The following is a 19019-nucleotide window of genomic DNA, read 5'->3' on the forward strand; positions in this document are numbered from 1 at the left end:
AAGGGGATCTGGGCCACCATCTGTGTAAGCTGCATTTTGCAGTCCTCCCACCAGAGCACGGGGAACCAGAAACTGCCCAGGGGTCTGGCATCTGGGGCCTCACCTGGCCTGCCTGTGGTTGCCTCTTGTCTCCATGGCATGTCTCTGGGTGTCAGGAGGCCTTGGCCAGAGCCCTAGTACCTTCACATCCCCCCACCCCACACAGTGAATTTAAAGAAATAATGTTTGGAGCTGATTAGAGTCCATTACAAGATGTCAGGACCTTTTAGGTCCTCAGCCCAAATTGGTCTCCAATGACCTTAGGCAAGGATGCTGGGGGTACCTGTGTTTTGCATTATTGAGGCTCAGAGGCAGAAAAGAGGGCTTCAGACAATAGGATTTCAGCCCTGTGTCTGCTGAAAAGCCCATGCCATTCAGAGATCTCTCTCTCTCCCTTCCTCTCTTTCTCTCTCTCTGCCTCAAGTTTCCTTCTCTTCACATTTCTGTGGATGCTGGAAAAATATTCTCTGCGATAATAACTAAGTGCAGGAGAAATACTGAGTTTCCAGCCAAGATCAGAAGGATGGAAAGAAAATGGAGTATGCCCATCTGAACTTCCAGGCAGGCTCACCGGGTCTCAGTCCCGCCTGCCACTGAGACGCAGGAGCTGGAGACCTCAGATGAGTTCCTGGAGTGACTTCTGAATAAAGAAGTATTTCAATAAGCAGGGGCTAGATGAGGGCAGTTCCCAGCACCCACACACATGATTATTACATCTTTTCTGAATGTTTATTTGAATGAACTTGATTTTTAAAAAATAAACCTCTCTTCACTTAGATACAATTCTCCGTGGGTCTCTTTCAATGCGATCTGAGTGTAAGCATCATTTTTACCAACTTAAGCCTTTATCTTTAAAAAGAATCTACTATGGAAGGTACGGGAGCACAGACTTCCTCCCAGGGTCCAGGAAGAGCTGGGGGAAGGGAGTGTTAAGGGGATCTGATCAACACCTTGTCCCACACACTCCAGAGAGAGCTACTTGCAGGACCGTAGAGCAGGCCAGGCTGGAACTGGGGATCGAAGGTTAGAGTAGCACACACCTGCCTGCAGCTACAGTGGGGCGGGGGATCCCTATGTCACCCCTCACCATAGCTGAGATGCTGAGTTCAACCCAGCTGAAGGGGCAGAGAAGTCCTGGATGCAGGCCCAGTGCAGGCAGCACTGACTAAGCCTAACCCACCTGCCCCGGCTCTCTAGGACTTGGCAAGGCTGCTCTGTGCAGGGCGGGTTAGAGCCAGCTCCCAGCCAGACAAAGAAGAGGGGCTTTGGGGGATGTCTGGCCTTGAGGACCCAGTGGAGCAAAGTAGGGTTGGGGCGAGAGAGTACAGCATCCAAGAGGGGACAGAGAGGGTGGGAAAGGTGACAAGGACCCCAGCATCCATCCCACAAAATCTTCAGACAGCTGGAAAGGGTAGGAGACAGACTGGCCCGCTGGGAGAGTTTTATCTCTGGCAGACGGAGGGCTAGGGCTCCAGACGAGTCCCTTGGATGCTCAAGAGGCCTGAGCCAAAAGCATTGATACTTCTGGGAGATCTGGGTGGGCTGTTGGGGCATGAGAGGCCAAGGGAGGATTACTGTGGGAGCAGGGCCTTCGCTTTGGGGAGCAAGGTAGGGGAGATACTGCAGCAGGGGAGCCTTAGAGGTCCAACAAGGATGGGTGAGGTGGAGCCGAGAAAATAGCCTACCTTTGCTAAATCTAAATTCTCTTTCTGTTAAACCAGCAGAGGAGAAGCGAGACTTATCTGAAAGACTCAGGTAGGGAGGGTGTGAGGAGGGGGTGCGAGGGAGAAATATGCCAGAGAAAGTGCCTCTGTGACTCCGTCCATTCTCCGCTCTGGAATCCATGGCCCTGAGTACTTGGAAGAGGAAGTCCAAAACGCTCGGTCATAGATTCACAGTCTCTAAACACGGGTCCTCCTTGCCTTTTGGGTGTCATCGCCACCCCCCACCACACAGTCTTGGTGGCCACTAAATTGGTTGATTCGTTGCCCCTCAAATGTGCCCTGCCCTTTCCTCACCTGGCCACATCCAGGAGGGTCTCTCCCTGACAGAAGGCACCAACTGGGGAGCAGAAAAAGGAGTCCCATAGGATGAATTATCTTTCAGGAGCTACCTGACTTTGAGCCCTAGCTCCATCTCCTACCAGCTGAGGGACTTTGAACAAGTTACCTGAGTGCTGAGCCTCAGTTTTCCTCACCTGCAAGTGGGGCTTCTCTGCCCTGAGCCCCATACCACGCACCACCTTTCTCCTCAACTGTCTCATGCTGTCTCTCTCAACTGTGCTGGTGTGTGATTTGCCTCTCTGAGAGCAGAGTTTGTCGGGTCACTAATCAGCAGGCTGGCTGCCCTGGGATCTCTTTCCTTTGTCTTGTGTGCTGGAGACAGCAGAACAGGTCTTGAGACTCCGCCGTCCTTCCTGGAACGACGCCTCCTCTAGTGTCCCACAAGTTGCGGTCTATATTGATGACTCACGGTGACATAGCCCTCAGGTCCTGCGGGCAGAGTCCTGGGCTGCTGCAAGCCTGCCCCCACCCCAGCCCCTGGCGCCGCGCTAAGCCACACCCAGCTGCGTGGAGGCACAGGTGCAGAGAGCCCATTCTGGCCCCTTCTTGGAGGAAGTATTCAGCCCAAAACAAGGAAGTGATAGCGGCTGGGGGAGACTCCCTGGGATGGAAGAGGTGCCAGGCCAGGCTGGTGTGGCCTAGGGGGCACCGTACCAGTGGGGAGGAGCCGCAGGGCCCAGATTGGGAACACGGGTTATCAGGGGTGTGGCTCTGCAGAAAGCGTCCCTGCCTTATCGCCCTCTTTGCCAAATGAAGAGAGACGCACTCCTGGAGACAGAGTCAGCAAGCTCCGCAACTGGCTGCTTTAGCCGGAAGCAGGGGAGGGAGTCAGGGGCCAGAGAAAATCAGGGATGGGTGTTACAAAGCCAGATCTTTAAGCATCGGAAGGAAGCCGACCAGACCAATAGTGCTTGGGATGTGGCAGAGGATGGTCAAGATGGCCCTACCAGCTCCGGAAGACCCACCCTATCAGCCTGAGGAGACACCTCTGAGCCAACCCTTCAGAGGCCTTAGTGGGGCTGGTCATGTGTGCTTTGGTGTCCTCTAGTGGACTTACGTGGTACATGCATACAGGCTTGCAATGGGTTTTACCCACATTTTAACCCTTTGCTTTTTCTCTTCTCCCTGTACCACACTTTCTGGTAAAGGACCCCTTTAAAACTGCAGGCATGCCTGAGCAATGACATCAGTTGTGGAACCAGGAAAATCACCTCCCAAGGACAATGAAGGAAAGGGTTTATTGACACACAATTATCATATGTGTCTAATCCCAGGCAAATATCAGTATTTGCTCATTGAAATTTGACTCAACCACACTAGGAGAAGAAGAAGGAAAAAAAAAAAAAACAGCCTCCCAACTTATTTGTATACCTGACTTTTATTATTACCTCTTGGGATCCATGTCTGGGGTCCTCAGTTTCTAACTCACCCACCAACCAAATATCATAAACCTTTGTAGGGAATTGACTGTGCAGGGACCTTGAAAATAAGGAGAGCGGGCCAGAATCATTCATTCATCCTCACTCATTCAGTCAGGGTTTATTGATGCCTCCCTTGTCCAAGCGAGGCACTGAGGATGCCGGGTGCAGCTGTGGCATTATGCTAAGAGCTCAGCCTATGAAATCAGACAGACATGGGGCTGAATCCCAGCTTTGCTTTCTATAAGCTTCATGACACTGAACAAGTTATTTACTAAGTTTCCATTTTTTCCTTACTTTCTCAAACAGAGATGACAGTACCTCCCTCAGAAAGCTGTTCGAGGACTGAATGAGTTGTAAATGTAGTAAAGCACTCAGCTCTTCGAGTGGCCACAGCTGCTCCTGGTGTACGGCGTGGCCACCCAGTCTGGGAATGACATGAATGCATAATAGATGGGTAGCTGACGTTTCATCACAATACATAACGATCTCATATTGTCTATGTTTCCAGACCTTACAGCCACCTTGTGTCACCTCTGCCCTTGATGCGTTTTCAATCTAGACCAGTAGCTCTCAAAGTGTGGGCCCCAGAGCAGCAGCAGCAGCGCAACCTGGGAACGTGTTAGAAATGCAAAGTCTCAGACCCCCTGCATCAGAAACTCTATAGCGGGGGCCAAGCAATTTGTTTTGACAAGCCGTCCAGGTGATTCTGATGCACACTCAAGTTTGTGAACCACGGGTCGAGGGAAAATGACACACGTGTGAACAAACAATTACAATACAGGCGGGCTCTCCTGAAGACGTGGCACCATGAGCAGAGTCTTGAAGGAACAGTAGGTGTTCACAGGTGGATGCGAGCCATGTCAGAGGAGCGATTCCACTTAGAAAGGTTGGGGGCATGGAAGGGAGGTGTGTGTTGAGGGAACCAGAAGCTATTCGGTCTATCAAAATGGGGTGTGGCAGGAGGCTGGAGAAGGGGGCAGGAGCCCGATTACAAAGCCCTTTCAAGCGCCTGAGTAAGGAATTTAGATTTTATCCTATAACTGATGGGAAGCGTGAAAGGTGTCTAATGGAGAATATGACAAGATTTGCACTGTAGAAAAAAGAACACTTGCAGCAGTATGGACTGGAGGCAGGAAGATGAGTTGAAAAGCTGCTAGAATGATCCAGGTGAGAGCCCATGTGGACATGAACTTGGGTGGTAGCCATGGGGATGAATGAGAAGTGGGTGGGTTGAGAGATATTTAGGAGGAAAATTGACAGGACATATGGGGGAGGGGCCAGAGGGTTCTGCTTTGGTAGCACTTCTGACAAAGATGGAACAGGTGTGGGTGATGGAAAGGCAATGAGTTCAGGATGGGACACGCTGAATTGGGGGTGCTGAGGAAAATGCTCTGGGTTGGTAGAGAGGAATTAATTATGCCTCTATTGTTTATCTGCCAACATTTATCATTCATTCATTCATTTATTGCACCAAATACTGGGTTCCTATCACCATTCCTATATGCCAGAAAGGTTCTAGAACAGAGTAGAACACAAAATAGTCAGAATCTATACTCAGGGATGACACAGCAGTGGGGGACACCAACAATAAAATAAGTAAACAAACACATAAACAAAGCTTTCAGGTACCATAGCTGCTGTGAAGAAAAATAAGGGAGACTACGGAGGAGCGGGAGGGAGCTTCAGAGGGCTCATCAGGAAAGGTCCGCTGAGAAGAAGACACTTGAGCTAAATGTAAGTAGGAACCAGATGTACAAAATAGGAGGAAAGTGCGCCCAGGCAGAGGGAACAGCAAACGCAAAGGTCCTGAAATAGAAATGAGTTTGGCCTGATGGAGGAGAAAGATGAAAATCAGCACAGCTGCCCAGTTGTGGGAGATGAGGGCAGCAAGGGAACAAGGCCAGACCATAGTAGGTGGTGAGTTTTTAAAGACTGATGAGATGAGGTAATACATGTGAAAGTGCAGGACTTCCCTGGCGGTCCACTGGTTAAGACTCCGCGCTTCCACTGCAGGGGGCATGGGTTCCAACCCTGGTCAGGGAACTAACATCCCACATGACATGTAGCCAAAAAAAAAAAAAAGTGAAATTGCTTCGTAAAGGATCTCAAGAACCAGGTGTACATAAAGGAAAAGAAGTGGTATCTTCCAGGAGAAAAGAAGTAAGTTTCAACTGAAGCACAGAGTTTGGCTCAATTTCAGGAAAAGCTCAGGCTATAAGAGCCATGTCATATCAAAACAACTTCCAAAACAGATAATTTGTCCATTTTTGTTGTTGTTTTTTTTAAGAATGTGGTTAACAGCCCAACTGATGTAAGTGCTGGCTGGTCTTGAGGCGACAGATGGAAAGAGGACCTCTCATAGCACGGAATGGGAAGGTGAGGAAGCAGAGAGGACGGGAAGGAGGCTCTCCCTCGCCAGCTGGGTGGGGGCTCCCTCTGCCGGTGCGGGTGTTTGTGCAGCCACTCTCCACCAGCCCTGCAGGCCTGAGCACGCCCGCCTCACCAGTGGGAACAAAGCCAGGACCCAGCCTGGCTGGGAGGTGGAGAGACCCAGGCCAAAGCACAGGGGAATAAGTCCAGCTGGGTAGATGAGGAGCACCCCAGCCCAAAGAGCTGCCTTCTGCTTCCAAGGTTACGTCCAGGCAGCTATCCCAGGTGCACCTTGAGTTGCTGAGAACATGAGCTTAAACCAGCCAACAGAGGGCTCTGACCAATCCCCGAGGGGAACACAGAGCACCAAACACACACCTGCCACCCCCAGGATGGCAAATGCCCCCATCCGGCAGGGTAAGAGTGACGTAGTCCACCTTGCCACCACCTGACCCACTTGTTTGTACACCTGGCTCACACCTTCCCTCCAACTGGCTCCACTTCCTGCCTCTTATGGCACCCCATGCTCTATCTCCTTCCTCTAAACCTTTGTCCTGAGTATGTAGGACAGCGTCTTTCCTCTACTCTGTTGAGCCATGTCCCTCCGACCTGCATAGCCCAGCCCAGAGCTCCACTCGCCCCACCTCGCCCCACTCCGGAAAAATTCCCATGATTGACACTGGCTCTCCTGGGCCAACAAACACACAGACAGACACACACACACACACACACACACGCACGCACGCACGCACGCACGCACGCATGCACGCACACACGCTGGGCTTTAACTGCAGCGCTCACTTAGAAGCCTTGATGTCTTCTGCCCATTCACAGACCCCAGCGAGGCCTCCAGCAAGACCCTTTAACTATCTCCCCACCCGAGGAGCCATCAGGTACAAGGACAAAATTAGAGCCAACAGCAAGACTGGAAAGAAACTCTATCTTACTCACTTGATGAAATACACAGCTCCTTCCTGGGTAGAATCCATCTCCCAGCCCTTGGGTAAACCTATGAGGAAGCAAAATTACAAAATCACCCTCTCTTCCACAATTCCAATCTGCACTCAGGAGGGATGGGGCCCAGGAGAGCTAGGAAAATTCATAGATAAGCCAGCAGTGTTCACACCAACAATTTCACCCTTTTCCATCCACTATTTCCATCAGTCTGTGTTTCCAGCAAATAAGAAGAGAGATGGCAATGGAGGGGATGTCCCCCCATCAATGAGCAGTGAAGTGACCAAATAGATCATTGCTCTGCAGGCTTCGCACATTCTTTCAACAAACTTTTATTGAGCATCTACTCTGTGCCAGGCCCTGTGCCAGCCCGCAGGGGTACAGCAGTGAATGCACAGATGATTGCCCTGGAAGGGTCCTCAGGATCATCCCTGCTTATATCACAGAAGCAGAAGACGGAGCTAAAGGTGGTCCACCTGCCCCAGACCTCATGGATAATTAACACCCAAGATTAGACCAGGACTCAAGTCTTCAAATCCCAGGCCAGTATCAACACCTCCAGATTCTGCTGCTTCTGGACAAGACACTGAACACCTGGGAAATTAATCCCAGAAAAAAATAAAGGGACTTAAAACATTTTTTTCTCTATAGCACCTCTGAAAAAATTTATTCATGAAAATGCACAGAATGGAGAATCGCTGACTCGCAAAATGTGAGAGGACTGAATAGCCGAGGAAGCTGACCTTGGCTCGGAGGCATCTAGGCAGTCCTCCAGGTGGGCCCGGTCCCTGCTGGACAGCTCCAGAGAGACACAGCTCCTCCTCCTCCAAAGAGCACTCTGTTAGCCTCCATCTCTGCCCTCCCTCCCAAAACAGCCACCCTGGCAGAGTCCCGCCTCCCTGGCAAACAGGATGCCTCCAACCCATGGCAGAGGAGAAGGAGTCTTTTGAGAAACCTGAGAGAATCAGAGGTGGGGACAGGCAGGGTACTGGTAGAGAACGTTCCTTTGGGGGTGCAAAAGCCCTGTAGCTGACACATTACGAAACAAGTGTGGATCCTCTCAACAATCACTGCCACTTTTCTGATCGGTTCAAACACCTGCCTTGTGTACAAGATGTTATAAAATAGGGCTGGTCTGAATCTCTCCTGCCACCTTATCAGCTGCCTTAGGGTACAAGCTGCTGGAGAGCGGAGCTTGGGTTCTACAGAATGATGGGCCCAGTTTTTGTTCATTCATTTCACTCACCCCTATGTATCAAGGGTCTGTACTTCCACAGTTGCTGCTAATGGTGCTGCTGCTTCAACGCAGCAGGACAGCCACCTCCTCTCAGGACTTGGTCCACAGGAATCATAACACCAGCTACCCCTTAGTGAGAGCATCCTTCCTCCAAGGTACCCATTTCACCACTACCAGCATATTGAATCTGCACAGCAACGCTATACAATAGGCATCAGCCCAAACGTTTTTACAGATGAGGAAACTGAGGCCCAGAGAGGTCAATCAACTTGCTTAAGGTCACACAGGAAGTGTCTGGGCCAGGATGTGAGTCTGGTCTGCTGCCTCCAAAGCTCACTTTCTTTCCTCTGTGCTGCCCCATAAATGCTACTTGTTCCCCTCTGTCCCTGGGCAAGGATGTTCCCATTCAGAAGGGCGTGGGTTGGCAGCCTCCCCAAGTAGAGGGATCCCCATTGGGTCAGAATCATAAATAATCCTGCCACTGTGATGTGCCTGGGAAAGAGGCCAGTGTGGATTATGTCCCCTGCCTTTTCCAGCAACTTCCCTCCACACTGCCCTCTCTGCCTGGGCAACACCAAGAGTGCTTATATTCCCATCCAGGCTGAGTGCCCGCTAAGGCAGCTGCCCTCCCAGCAAGCTTCAGGGGCATCTTAACCCCTTCCCAGCCTTGGACAACCAGTTGGCTGCAGCCAAAAATGAAGGACTTGGCTCACAGACTGGTATTCATCCTCGAGCCTTACCTAGGGTCATGGCAAGCTGGATGGACTCAAACTGCAAACAGCTGAAACACGGAAGGTGGCAACACCAACTCAGAAGAAAATAGCCCCACCCTTGGGGTCAGGAAGCTTCACTTCAAGTAGAAAATATAATAGTGGCAATAACAATAGCAGTCGCCTCTGCTGAAGGTGACTCTGTTGTCTAATCTGTGCTACAACATTATACAGTTCACAATCTTATCCCCATTTTACAGATGAAGAAGCTGAGTCCCAGAGGAATTGAACCACTTGCTCAAGACCACACTAATAGAAAGTCAAGCCAAGATTTGAGCTCAGGTCTCTCTGTCTCTAGAACTTAAGCATTTAACCCCGACACTGCTTTGCTTATTAGCTGAGTGGCCTTGAGCCAGGCACTTCCTCTCTGCTCTTCCATTTCCCCATCTTTAAAATGAAGGAATCAGACTCCATGATCCCTGAAGTCCTTTCCGGCTCTAGAACCACAATAATTCCGGTCCCAAATCTAAAAGAAAGGAAGCTGGGAAAGTCAGCACCTTGGCCCAGCATAACCAGCAGTGCCGTTGTGCCTCATGAATGACCGGGACGCTGTGCAGTTGGGTAAAGGGCTGGAAGGCCACCAGGGTAGGGGGTTTCCAACACTGTCACTCCCACCCCTTCCCTTATTGGTCTATGGTGGCATCCCCAAGAGGATGATGGGTTGTTAACTTGAAGCACCGCAGGCCTTCTGACTCTTGGTGTCTCCACCTCTTCAATTTAGAATGGAGTCATCTTTGCCCAGATGGGTCCCATCTTCCCCACTAGCCTGTGAGGTCCCTGAAAGCTAGTAATGGAGTCCTCCACAGTAAACAATCAATGTTGGCCCTGTTCCCTTTTCTTTCATGTTTCCCCCAATGTGAAGCAGTTCCTACTAGTCATGTAGGGTTATTTAATTTAATGTAAATAAAAAATTCAGTTCCTAAGTCACACTAATCACATTTCAATTGTTCAGTAACCCCATGTGGCTCATGGCGACTGTATTGGGCAGCACAGAAAGAGAACATTTCCATCATGGTGTAAAGATCTATGGTACCGCACTGAGGGCTGGGGTTCTTCCCGGTTTGGGAGCTCTCAGGACGGAGGGGATTTTCTGAATGGGCACGGGGATGAAAGAGGAGTAAGCTCTCTGTCCTCAAAGGTCAGTCCCAGACACTAATCATAGGGCTGGAAGCTTGAAAAGACCTCAAGGTGAGCATCAACCCTCCTGCAAAATCCCCCAGATGGTGGGCCAAAAGCTCAGCTGAGTCTGTCCACAGAGAAAGGAAAAAGTCAGAAGCAAAGTCAGGGCAGGAGGTTCCCACAGCCACCTCAAGCCATTGCCTCCTCGTGGACTGCAAAGACAGGGACAGATGACATCCTCACCTGGGCTGCAGGAGTGTCCACTCTGGATGGGTGATTCCGTACCAGGGTGCACCCAGCTGGTTGACTTTTCCTCATCACTAGAGAAGACCAAAAAGAACATCAGATACAGAAGACACTTCCCTGAGGAGGACACCCATCTCCACATTCACGTCAATACTGACTGTCCGACCCCAGACACCTGACATGGGAGCACCTGGGCTGCCTGCAGTCACTCACGTTCACAGAGCATTTACTGAGCAGACTCTGAGGACTCAGAGGTGAATAATCCCAGATCCCTGACCTCAAAGAATGTATAACTCACTGGGGAAACAGACATGTAAAAAGATATTTGGAGTATGATGTGATAGGAGCTATATGATTCCTACTATAGCTATGCAGAGAGAGCATTTCACCATCAGAGAAGGCAGCACTCCCTGGATGGAGTTAAGGAAGGGGAATAGCATGAAGGCTTCACGAAAGAGTTGACATTTGAGGTGACTGGTGAAGCCATGGGATGCACACGGAAGGTCCTTAACTGGCAACTTCTCAGTGTCTCAATGGATAAGACAAGAGGAGGCTGCGTGAATTGACAGTCCTTGAGTGTCTTCAGTGCTGTGTACCGTCCTTCACAACATTCCCTCACGTTAGGAATACTATATATAGATTATGAATCTGACGTTCAGAGAGATTAAGTAATTTGCCCAAAGTCACACAATCAATAAGTGATGAAGCCAGGATTCAGACTTAGATGCATCCCCCTTAAAACCTAAGCTCTTTCTAATGTCTCATTCCCAGCAAGGTGGGCTCCCCTACAGTGCAGATCCTCTGGGCTCTAGGTACCCTGGCAGATGAGTCCACTGACCTTTCTCAACGCCTCATCAACCAAGGACACTGATATTTCCTGAGCCAGATGTACGTGGAGGAGAGGACTCCCACAACACCTGTATTATCCTGGCTTTAGGCTGGAGCCTTGGGGCCCAGAACAAGACTCCACTCAGTTAACACCTTGGGACTTCCCTGGTGGCACAGTGGTTAAGAATCCACCTGCCAATTCAGGAGACACAGGTTCAATCCCTGGTCCGGGAAGATCCCACATGCCGTGGAGCAACTAAGCCCGTGTGCCACAACTGCTGAGCCTGTGCTCGAGAACCCACAAGCTACAACTATGAGCCCACGTGCCACAACTACTGAAGCCCGTGTGCCTACAGCCCATGCTCCACAACAAGAGAAACCACCGCACTGAGAAGCCCATGCACCCCAACAAAGAGCAGCCCCTGTTCTCCACAACTAGAGAAAGGCCGCACGCAGCAACAAAGACCCAATACAGCCAAAATAAATAAATAAAAAATAATAAATCTTTAAAAAAATAATTAATACCTTAATTAATACAATAAACTCCACTAAGAAGGGTGCCACTAAATTTCTACTAAAGATAGACAATAAACTGCACATATTTAAAGTAGAAATTTAGTAAGTTTTGACATAGGTGTACACCTGTGAAACTATCACCAAAATCAAGATGTGAACCCCCCAGATTTTCTTTGTGCTTCTTTGTAATTCCTGTCTTCTGCCCTGCTGGCTCCTATCCTCCCCCACCCCCCAGCAGCAATTGATCTGTTTCCTGTTACTATAGATTCATTTGCATTTTCTAGAGTTCCAAGAGTTTCATGTACGTGGAATCATACAAACTAGGCTTCTTTGTCTGACTTCTTTCCTTCTTGTCTTTCTTCCACGTGCAGCGCGTGTTAGTAGTTCATTCTGCAGCAGGATAGACCTCATGTCCTCATCCCCTCACCTATTGATGGACATTTGGGTTGTTTTCAGTTTGGGCCATTACAAATAAAGCTGCTTTGAACACTCATGTCCAAGTCTTTGTGTGGACTTCTGCTTCCTTTTCTCTTGACTCCACTAATTTTCCTCTGAGTTTGAACACCTACTGCAGGAAGAGTGGTCCCAGATGACCCACCCTTCTGATGAAAAGAGAATAAACAAAGTCGCGGGGCTCTGGAGCCATGCGCACCATTGGAGGTGACCTGTGGTCTGGGCTTTGGTCCTGGCAGGCAGGGGAAGAGGAAGCCAAGGAAGGGGATACCTCTTCATACCTCCTCTTCAACCACCCTGAGATTTCTGGCCCTGACCCCTTCCTCCTCTCACACTACCGGCTCTTTCAGACTTCATGTCTATCTCCACCCCGCCTGGATGTCACCAACAATCACAGGGTCACAGAGATGGGCACAACTCATCATTCCCTCAACTTCCTCTCCCCCTGACCTTCCCCCACCCTCCCATTGTCAACACCTGGCCAAGAACAATACAGTCAGAGACCATCTCCACTCTAGCTTTGGGCTGGTGCGGTAATTGTGGAACCAAGAGAACTGGTGTCACTGCAAGTCCATCAGCTATAATCTTCTTCAGGGGCCCCAATCAGTTGCCATTTGTCAAGTGTTCTAAGGCTTTCCCACCAATCTCAAGTCCCACACCTGCCTTTCCTCCCCTCCCTCTCCCCCATTCTCAATGGATAATCTCATTTCTTAACTCAAGAGAAACAGACCATCAGTCCCTCCCACCAGGAAGCATGCACGAGAGTCCTGGATACCTTCCTCCACAAGAGAGCAGACAGTAGTATCAAGCAGTATCAGCAGTATTTCATCTTTGGAACTGAAAACCACAGCCACAGAAATATAGAGAAAATGAAAAAGCAGAGGGCTTTGTACCAGATGAAGGGACAGGATAAAACCCCAGAAAAACAGCTAAATGAAGAGGAGATAGGCACCCTTCCAGAAAAAGAATTCAGAATAATGATGGTGAAGATGATCCAGGACTTTGAAAAAAGACTGGATGCAAAGATCGAAAAGCTTACCAAAGACCTAGAAGAATTAAAGAGCAAACAAACAGAGGTATGCAACACAATAACTGAAATGAAAAATACACTAGAAGGAACCAACAGCAGATTAACTGAGGCTGAAAGGCGAATAAGTGACGTGGAAGACAGAATGGTGATAATTACTGATGCAGAAAAGAATAAGGAAAAAAGAATGAAAAGAACTGAAGACAACCTAAGAGACCTCTGGGACAATGTTAAACGCACCAACATTTGCATTATAGGGGTCCCAGAAGGAGAAGAGAGAGAGAAAGGACCTGAGAAAATACTGGGAGAGATTATAGTTGAAAACTTCCCTAACATGGGAAAGGAAACAGCTACCCAAGTCCAGGAAGTGCAGAGAGTCCCAGGCAAGATAAACCCAAGGAGAAATATGCCAAGACATATAGTAGTCAAACTGACAAAAATTAGAGACAGAGAAAAGTTATTAAAAGCAACAAGGGAAAAACGACAAATAACATACAAGGGAACCCCCATAAGGTTAACAGCTGATTTCTCAGCAGAAACTCTGCAAGCCAGAAAGGAGTGGCATGATATATTTAAAGTGATGACAGGGAAGAAACTACAACCAAGAATATTCTACCCAGCAAGGATCTCATTCAGATTCGACAGAGAAATCAAAAGCTTTACAGACAAGCAACAGCTAAGAGAATTCAGCACCACCAAACCAGCCCTACAACAAATGCTCAAGGAACTTCTCTAAGCGGGAAACATAAGAGAAGAAAAGGACCTACAGAAACAAAAACAAAACAATTAAGAAAATGGTAATAGGAACATAGCGATAATTACCTTGAATGTAAATGGACTAAATGCCCCAACCAAAAGACACAGACTGGCTGAATGGCTACAAAAACAAGACCCATATAGATGCTGTCTCCAAGAGACCCACTTCAGACCTAGGGACACATACAGACGGAAAGTGAGGGGATGGAAAAAGATATTCCATGCAAACAAAAATCAAAAGAAAGCTGGAGTAGCAATACTCATATCAGATAAAATAGACTTTAAAATAAAAAATATTACAAGAGACAAGAAAGGACACTACATAAAGATCAAGGGATCCATCCAAGAAGAGGATGTAACAATTATAAATATATATGCACCCAATATAGGAGCACCTCAATACATAAGGCAAATGCTAACAACTATGAAAGAGGAAATGCAAGGCAGAAATAGAGACACAGATGTGGAGAACAAACACATGGACACCAAGTGGGGAAAGTGGGGAAGGTTGGGGGGGAATGAATTGGGAGATTGGGTTACCAAATTGTACACTCTAAATATATGCTGTTTACTGTCTGTTGACTGTATCTCAATAAAAGTTCTAAAAAAAAAAAAAAGAGAGAGAAACAGAAACCATTAGGCAGGCACTTTCCCAGTACACCCAACCTCCCGCTCAAACTTGTCCACATTTCCATCCTTTAATGCTTGTCTCCTCATTGGAGAAAAGGTGGCCTGCTCCCATTAAAGGCTAGTCCCTCTGCGGGGGTCACAGTCTCCATCATCTCCCATCTTTTCTAGACCCTTTCTCTGCTGAGCATCGCAGACTCGTTTCTTCAACTGCTCGCTCCCTCTTGGGTCCATTACTTTACCCCCACTCCAGTCTGCATCTTCCAGTCTGAACCTCTGTCTCTCTTAATGCCGCCTCCCCTTCCAGCTTCCTTCTCATGCTCCTCTTCTTACTGACCAAACAACCCTGTTAGAAACTAGGTCCTTCTAACTGTCCTCACTGCCTGGCCTCCCATTCGCCGATCCTCTGCAATCTGGTTTGCGTTCCCAGCCCTCTCCCTGAAACCACTTTCCCAGAGGTCGTTAAAGACCCCCAGCTCCTAAATCCAATAAACACTTTCCAGTCTTAAGCGTGTTTGGCTTTTCCACGGTTGGCCATCCCTTCCTTCTCAACATCCCTCTTCCTCGCCATCTGGGGGGCACGTTACCTCGGCCCTGGTGCTGCCCACCTCCGCACCCTGGGTCTCCTCCAGCCTGGCCTCTCTTCCTCTATCCTTTCCTTAAATGCGGTGCTGCCTGGGGACCCTCTGGTCTTCTCCCTCACACACTCTGGGGTGGTCCCAGCTCTACTTGATGACTCTTCAACCTCTATCCTGTACACCCAGCTGCCTGGGGGACTTCACTTCCTGAATGTCCCATGGGGACCTCAAAGTCAATATTTCCTGGCTGAGCCTGTACTTTCCCTGAAATCTGTTCCTCTTCCCATACTCCTGATTTCTATCAAACTCAAGGTAAAATTTTTAAGATTTACCTTTGGTTCTTCCCCCCGCCCCTCCCCTCATTCCACAACATGCAGGGAGTAACTGGAAACTCTCAATTCTACGCCTAAAGTTTTCTCCTACCTCTCCCCACCTTTTCCCCCTATTCTTGCTGCTTTAATTCACATCTCCTGGACTTCCGCGATTGCCTCCTAACTGCTTTCCATACCTCAAGTTTCTCCCCCTACCTCCCCACTCAGCCCTCAAATCATCGTCCATGCAGCTGCCAGAGAGATCCTCCTAAAACACAGGTCTAACTATGTCACTCCTCTGTTTAAAACCTCCTTTCATTCCCCATCACCTACAGGATCAAGTTCAAACCCCTTATTCTAACACACAAGGCCTCTCTGAAGCTTCCCACTTCCTGTCTGTCTTGCCTCTCCTTCTGCAGCACCTCAGCCGCCTCCACTCCACCTCTACTGAACCTCTCAGAGTGTTCTAGGTAACCTGGGCTCCAGCAGCCACGGGTGCCCTCTGTCCCACAGGCCTCTGCCCCAAGGCCCTTTTCACTCTAGTCTCTCTCCTCCAGAATCAGCTCAAATGTTTCCTCCTTCAGGAGGCCCTCTCTCAACTCCTCAGAGTATTAGTTCTTTCTCCCTTATGTTCCTGTAGCATCATGCAAATACCTCTGGAATGTATCTTATTATTTCATAAGTATTGGGACTTCCCTGGTGGTCCAGTGGTTAAGAATCCGCCTTCCAATGCAAGGGACAAGGGTTTGACCCCTGGTCGGGGAACTAAGATCCCACATGCTGCAGGGCAACAAAGTCTGTGAGCTCTAGAGCCCACACTCCACAGCTAGAGAGAAGCCCACGCGCAATGATGAAGATCCCACATGCTGCAACTAAGACCCAATGCAGCCTAATAAATAAATATTTTTAAAAACCCATCTACTTCATAAGTATTTATTTGCATTTTTTCCCTACCGCCATTAAGGAAAAACCTGTATCCTATCATTTTTTATTTCAATACCTAACACTGCAGCAGACAAATAGTGGATCCTCAATAAAATGTCTGTGGAATGAATGACAAAAAGAAGCTGGAAGGCTAGAAAAAGATCGAGAAGAAAGATGAGAAAAGCCAAATTAACCACCTCTTGGAATCCCCGAGGAGCTTGTGGAAATCCAGAGTCCTAGGCCCACCCCAGATCTTCTGACTCGGACAGAATCTTTGGAGACAGGGCTTGGGAATCAGTCTTTTTTAACTAAGTTCCTTGGGTGGTTCTTATGGAGTCTAAAGTCTCAGACCACTGACCAAAGGGACTACAGTTTTAATACTGGAGAAGTTCTATTATTTAAGAATCTGACCTAGGGTCAAGAACTTTAGAGGAGTTAATTTCTAAGACAGTATAATTACAATATCAATTTTGATCACAGTAATGGTAACTACAGAAGAAAGGCCTACGGCAAATGTGGCAACAGCAACACCAACAAGAAACCACTGGCTGCCTGTGCTCCTGCAAAGGCACTTTCGGTGGGGGGGGGAGCAACACACTAAATTCAGCGGGGCCCAGGCTAGTCGCAGCTCTAACAGCTGGTTCTATCTCAGACAAGTACTCTCAATCTCTGCAGGCCTTGCTTCCTGTCTGAAACAGGAGGGGGTTGCATCCAAGATTCCTTTCAGCTCTAATGTTCTGTGAGTGGTTATCTTGAGAAAGGGAAAACCCATCATGTGTGGGTAACAGTTCAAATGCTGTGCTTCTAGACTTGCTATATGATCGGGAGATTTCTATCCTGGCAAAAGATGACTATAGAAGAAGTGGGCCAAAATAGTGCCCGCGCAGCCACTCTGTTATAATGAGATTATGCCAGAGCCATTTTGGTTTATGAAATTAATATAACGGTGCTAATATATGACTGCGAGCAGCAAAGCCTCCCTCTCTCTAAAGAATGCCAGACGTACTGTGGGCATCTTCTTCCCCTTGACCACAGCCCCAAAAAGATGCAGGAGGGAGAGGGGCTGCCATCTAGGGCACCCTGAGTCCTGGGGTGAGGAAATGCAGGGAACCGGGTGGTAGAGGCAGAGTCTCCTGGTATGTTGTCACTTAGCCCAAGTCTTCCGGTAGGAAGCGGGGGTAGGGTAGACACAAGAAAGAAAGGACTCACCCCTGGCCCTGTCAGTGGCCAGAGCTGAAAGGAAAGAACTGCAGGCTGGGCACCGGCTCTAGCTATCCTCCTCAGGCTTCCCATTCTGCCTGTGACCAGGGGAGAGGGGAAGGCCTGCACCTGCCCTGCCCTGCCTCTCCAAGTGCAGGGAATGCTGAGCCTCTGCTAGACTTTGACCTACTGGGGAAAAGGCGGGAGGCACATTCAAACAGGCACAGTGATAAACTTATCAGTCATGCCTGCTGTTCCAGCCACGGCTTCCCCCCCACCCTCACCCCTCCTGCCAGCCCCCAGCCCCGCTGCCTTTCAACTTAGACAACTTTAAAGAAAAGAGAGAGAGAGGGAGAGAAAACGAGACAGAGACCCACATACTTGATGAAGAAGACTCTCCCACCGCGGTCAACTCCATAGGTCCACCGGCCGGGCAAGTCCAGCCAGTCAATCTCATCGGCCATCTCGGTGTCCCGCAGCCCCTCTGGCTCTCTGCCCACCCGCACGCCGGGCTGGGGGGCGGGGGCCTACCCGCACCCCCCCACGTTCTGCTCCGCCTCGAGCCGGTGCGGGGGGGGGGGGGCGCGGGGAGGGCCGCGATGCGGTCCCGCCCGGCCCGCGGCGTACCTCCCGGGTCCCTGGCGGGGACTCCGGCCTCTCGCTGAAGGCAGCTGGCCTCCAGCCGGGCAGCCGCGAGCGGAAGACTTCACCCCGGCCGGGCCGAGCGAGCTCAGCGTGCGCGGCGGAGCCGGATCCAGACACCTCCAGCCTCCGGAGTCTGCGCTGCCCTCCCGCCGTCTCCTGAACTTAATGACGGGCAATTAGCGCATGAGTAATTCTGCCGCTCCTCTGGCCGGGACTGCTAGCGGGGAGCGCCGAGGCTCCGGTCCCCTCTGCTCCCCGCGGCCGGGCAGCGGGCGGCGCCGAGCGAGCGGGAGCGCGAGCCGGGGGATGCCTCTCCGAAGGGAGCGGGTTGCCGTGTGCGAGCGAGGGTGTTGGCTCCCGCTCGCAGCCCCGCTCCCGCACTCACCCACCGGCCGCACGCGCGGAAGGCGGAGCCCAGCCGCCGCTCCGAGGGTAATTCACAGCCCGCGGGACTTCGCCGCGGCCCGGCGGGTGCCCAAGTCCTGACACCGGGCGCGGGGGAACCAGTTTGGCTGAAAGAGCTTTGAATCACGAACCTAAGGGGCATATCCAGCCACTGACCTGAAAAGGGGAAGTGATCAAACCTGGCTCTACTCGGCGGGAGGTTGGTAGAGGAACAAAGGTCAAATGCAGGGGAGGGTGGCACAGGTATGAGTAGCAAGGGGCCCCTTCTCGCTAGGATGTCAACCTGATTAGTCAAGCCAATCCTTACCTTTGTTTCTGAGCACTTCCTCCAAGCAGCCTACCATGACTAAGTAGAATCGGAGAGACCTTAGAAACACTCTCAGAAACCAACAGCTTTTGTATCCCTTCCCCTCATTTGCACCAGAAAAAGAAAAGGGGAGAGAGGAGAGAGAGAGAGAAAGAGACAGAGAGAGAGAGAAGGGACTGTGTTTTGTGTACAGAATGCAAGTTGCAAGCATCCAGTACCAGCA

The 19019-nt window shown here is 49.9% G+C and overlaps 1 protein-coding gene across 6 annotated transcripts in view; it reads right to left on the bottom strand.

Moving 5' to 3' along the window:
- Positions 1-18229, bottom strand: part of PLEKHA6 (pleckstrin homology domain containing A6) — a 152173-nt gene extending 133944 nt beyond the window's left edge. For all 6 annotated transcript variants that reach the window (XR_009052725.1, XM_057728175.1, XM_057728178.1 and 3 more), the window contains exons 1-3: positions 17821-18229; positions 10217-10293; positions 6845-6902 (exon numbers count right to left, since the gene is read on the bottom strand). Coding sequence is in view for 5 of the 6 variants with exons in the window: in XM_057728175.1 (XP_057584158.1) it covers positions 6845-6902; positions 10217-10293; positions 17821-17903 (218 nt within the window). In the remaining variant the exon portion in view is untranslated. The remainder of the gene's footprint in view (positions 1-6844; positions 6903-10216; positions 10294-17820) is intronic.
- Between the last annotated feature and the right edge of the window lie 790 nt (positions 18230-19019).

Source organism: Hippopotamus amphibius, chromosome 3 (genome assembly GCF_030028045.1).
Source record: "Hippopotamus amphibius kiboko isolate mHipAmp2 chromosome 3, mHipAmp2.hap2, whole genome shotgun sequence".
Classification (NCBI taxonomy): Eukaryota; Metazoa; Chordata; class Mammalia; order Artiodactyla; family Hippopotamidae; genus Hippopotamus; species Hippopotamus amphibius.